This window comes from Temnothorax curvispinosus, unplaced genomic scaffold (assembly GCF_003070985.1).
Source record: "Temnothorax curvispinosus isolate PA1 unplaced genomic scaffold, ASM307098v1 QBEX01005479.1, whole genome shotgun sequence".
Classification (NCBI taxonomy): Eukaryota; Metazoa; Arthropoda; class Insecta; order Hymenoptera; family Formicidae; genus Temnothorax; species Temnothorax curvispinosus.
Genome location: NW_020215259.1, coordinates 6787 through 9094, shown reverse-complemented (window position 1 = coordinate 9094; position 2308 = coordinate 6787). Strand labels below are relative to the sequence as shown.

Here is a 2308-nt window from a genome sequence, read left to right as displayed (position 1 = left end):
AATTCAAACAGGCTTCAATGCGACAGAGGACGGTGGTAAGCTCCTCGAAAGTGAGCGTGTAGGATCCAATGCAACGTTTTAGATGATATTTCACGCTGCGGACGGCATAACCCCCTGAAATGCGGAGCGGAGGGCGGTAGGAAATGCCAGGTTCCGCCCTCGGAAGCCAGGTGATTTAGGAAGTTTGGATCTTCAGTGGCGGTTTGAGCGGCGAGTCGCAGCTCGCGATCGGCACCCTGGAAAGTCGTCCCGTTATCGGAATAGATGGACGTTGGAAATCCGCAGCGGGAACCAAAACGGGAGAAGGCCGCGAAGAAAGCGCTGGTTGAATAGTCGCTGACGAGCTCAAGGTGGATCGCCTTGGTGGTCATACAAATGAACACCGAGATGTACGCCTTATTGGCTTTATGGCCGCGACCTTTAGTGGTCCGGACGAGAACGGGACCAGCGTAGTCGACTCCAACGTGAGCAAACGCGCGGACGGAGCGAGTTACTCGGACTCGTGGAAGGTCGCCCATCAGCTCGCTCGGGACGGTCGCTCTTTCGCGGGTACAAACGACGCACTTATATAATACAGCACGGACGAGCGATCGCGCGCGCAAGATCCAATATTTTTCGCGAAGCAATGACAATGTCAATTGAGAGCCGGCGTGGATCGCTCGCAGATGAGTGTCGCGAATGATCACTCGGACTAAGGGGTGATCTTTGAGAATAATCGGGTGACGGACTTGTTCAGCGATGTCCGCGTGGCGGAGTCGGCCGCCGACTCGAAGAAGCTGCTGCTCATCGAGAAACGGATTGAGGGGGAGGAGAGAGCTAGAATTTGGAACGCGAGTCGCTTTCGATAGAGACGTCAATTCAATCGGAAACGCGTCGTTTTGAATTGACCGCAACCAAAAGACTTCTGATGCATTCATCTCGATTGAAGTTAGGCTATCGGCTCGGGTCGTCAATGGGGAAACTGCGCGTGCGGCCGGTTGCCGAGTTCGGATGCGCGTGACAAATCGTAGAATGTAAGCCGTGACCCGCAACAATTTTGACCACAAAGAGTAGCGTTGCGATAAATCCCAGGAGTTTACAGCTGTCGTCGTGTGAACTACCGCGTGACGTGACCGTTCCTCGAGAGCGGTAACGGGTGGTAGATGTTGGTCGCTCGTCGGCCAGTGCTCTTCTGGTTTGGCGAGCCAGGAGGGGCCCGACCACCACAGGGTATTTGACGCGAGCTCCTCGGGAGATATTCCGCGCGACACGCAGTCCGCCGGATTTTTGTTCGTGGAAACGTGATGCCAGATTGCATTGGGGAGCAACGTTTTAATCTCCGCGACCCGATTGGCCACAAAGGTTTTCCAATAGGCTGGAGCGCGACTCAGCCACGCTAAGGTGATGCGGGAGTCAGTCCGACAGTGAATTGGTGTGGTTTTTGCGTCTAGATCGAGCGATGTGCAAATAAAATGCAGGAGTCTGGCGAGCAATAGAGCAGCCGAGAGTTCGAGTCGCGGGACAGTCATCGTCTTGATCGGAGCGACCTTGGATTTGGCCGCCAGCAGGGTGACTGTGATGGTACCGTCCACAGCGATGACTCGAAGGTAGACTACGGCGGCATACGCCTTGGTTGACGCGTCGGAGAATCCATGCAGCTCTTGATGGAGCGAGTGATGACCGCTCTGAGTCCAACGTGGGATAGATACGTTCTCAATTTCCGGGAGTTGTCGGTGATAGTATCGCCACATCTCGAGAAGTTCGACTGGAATGGGTTCATCCCAAGAGCATCTTGCCGCCCACAGTTGCTGCAGCATTAGAATCTTTGCCCAAACGACGACGAGGGCGGCCCAACCGAGCGGATTAAATAGTTTTGCGATGTCCGATAGGATCTCTCTTTTCGTTTCTGCCGGAGTGGCTGACTGTTTTACTTTAAATTGAAAAACGTCGCGTTCGAGCTGTTAGGTTTGGCCGAGGATTTGTAACCTTTCGTCTTCGCGTATGTCTCGACTTAGGGCGAGGCCGTGGTCGTGCGGGTCGATGTCGTTGAGAAGTTCGGGCAAATTGCTGGCCCACTTGCGGAGAGTGAACCCTCCTTTGTCCAGGAGAGCCACTACTTGTTCGCGGGTTTGACGAGCGAGGATTTTGTCATCGGCGCCGAAAGTATAATCGTCAATATATCTTTTACGTGTTAGCACAGGTACGGCAAGCGGGTAGGAGGCCCCGTGGTCGATTGCGAGCTGAAGCGTGGACCTTATAGCTAAAAACGGGGCGGAGGCCGTGCCATACATAATTGTACACAATATAAATTCTCCTAGAGGGCCGGCAG

The 2308-nt window shown here is 54.2% G+C and overlaps 1 protein-coding gene across 1 annotated transcript; it reads right to left on the bottom strand.

Moving 5' to 3' along the window:
- Positions 1–1079: 1079 nt before the first annotated feature.
- On the bottom strand, positions 1080–1796 carry LOC112454878 (the record flags this gene model as incomplete). The annotated part of the gene is made up of 1 exon (XM_025016506.1): positions 1080–1796. A coding segment is annotated over exon 1 (717 nt), but the record flags the coding sequence as incomplete, so codon positions are not given.
- Positions 1797–2308: the final 512 nt, after the last annotated feature.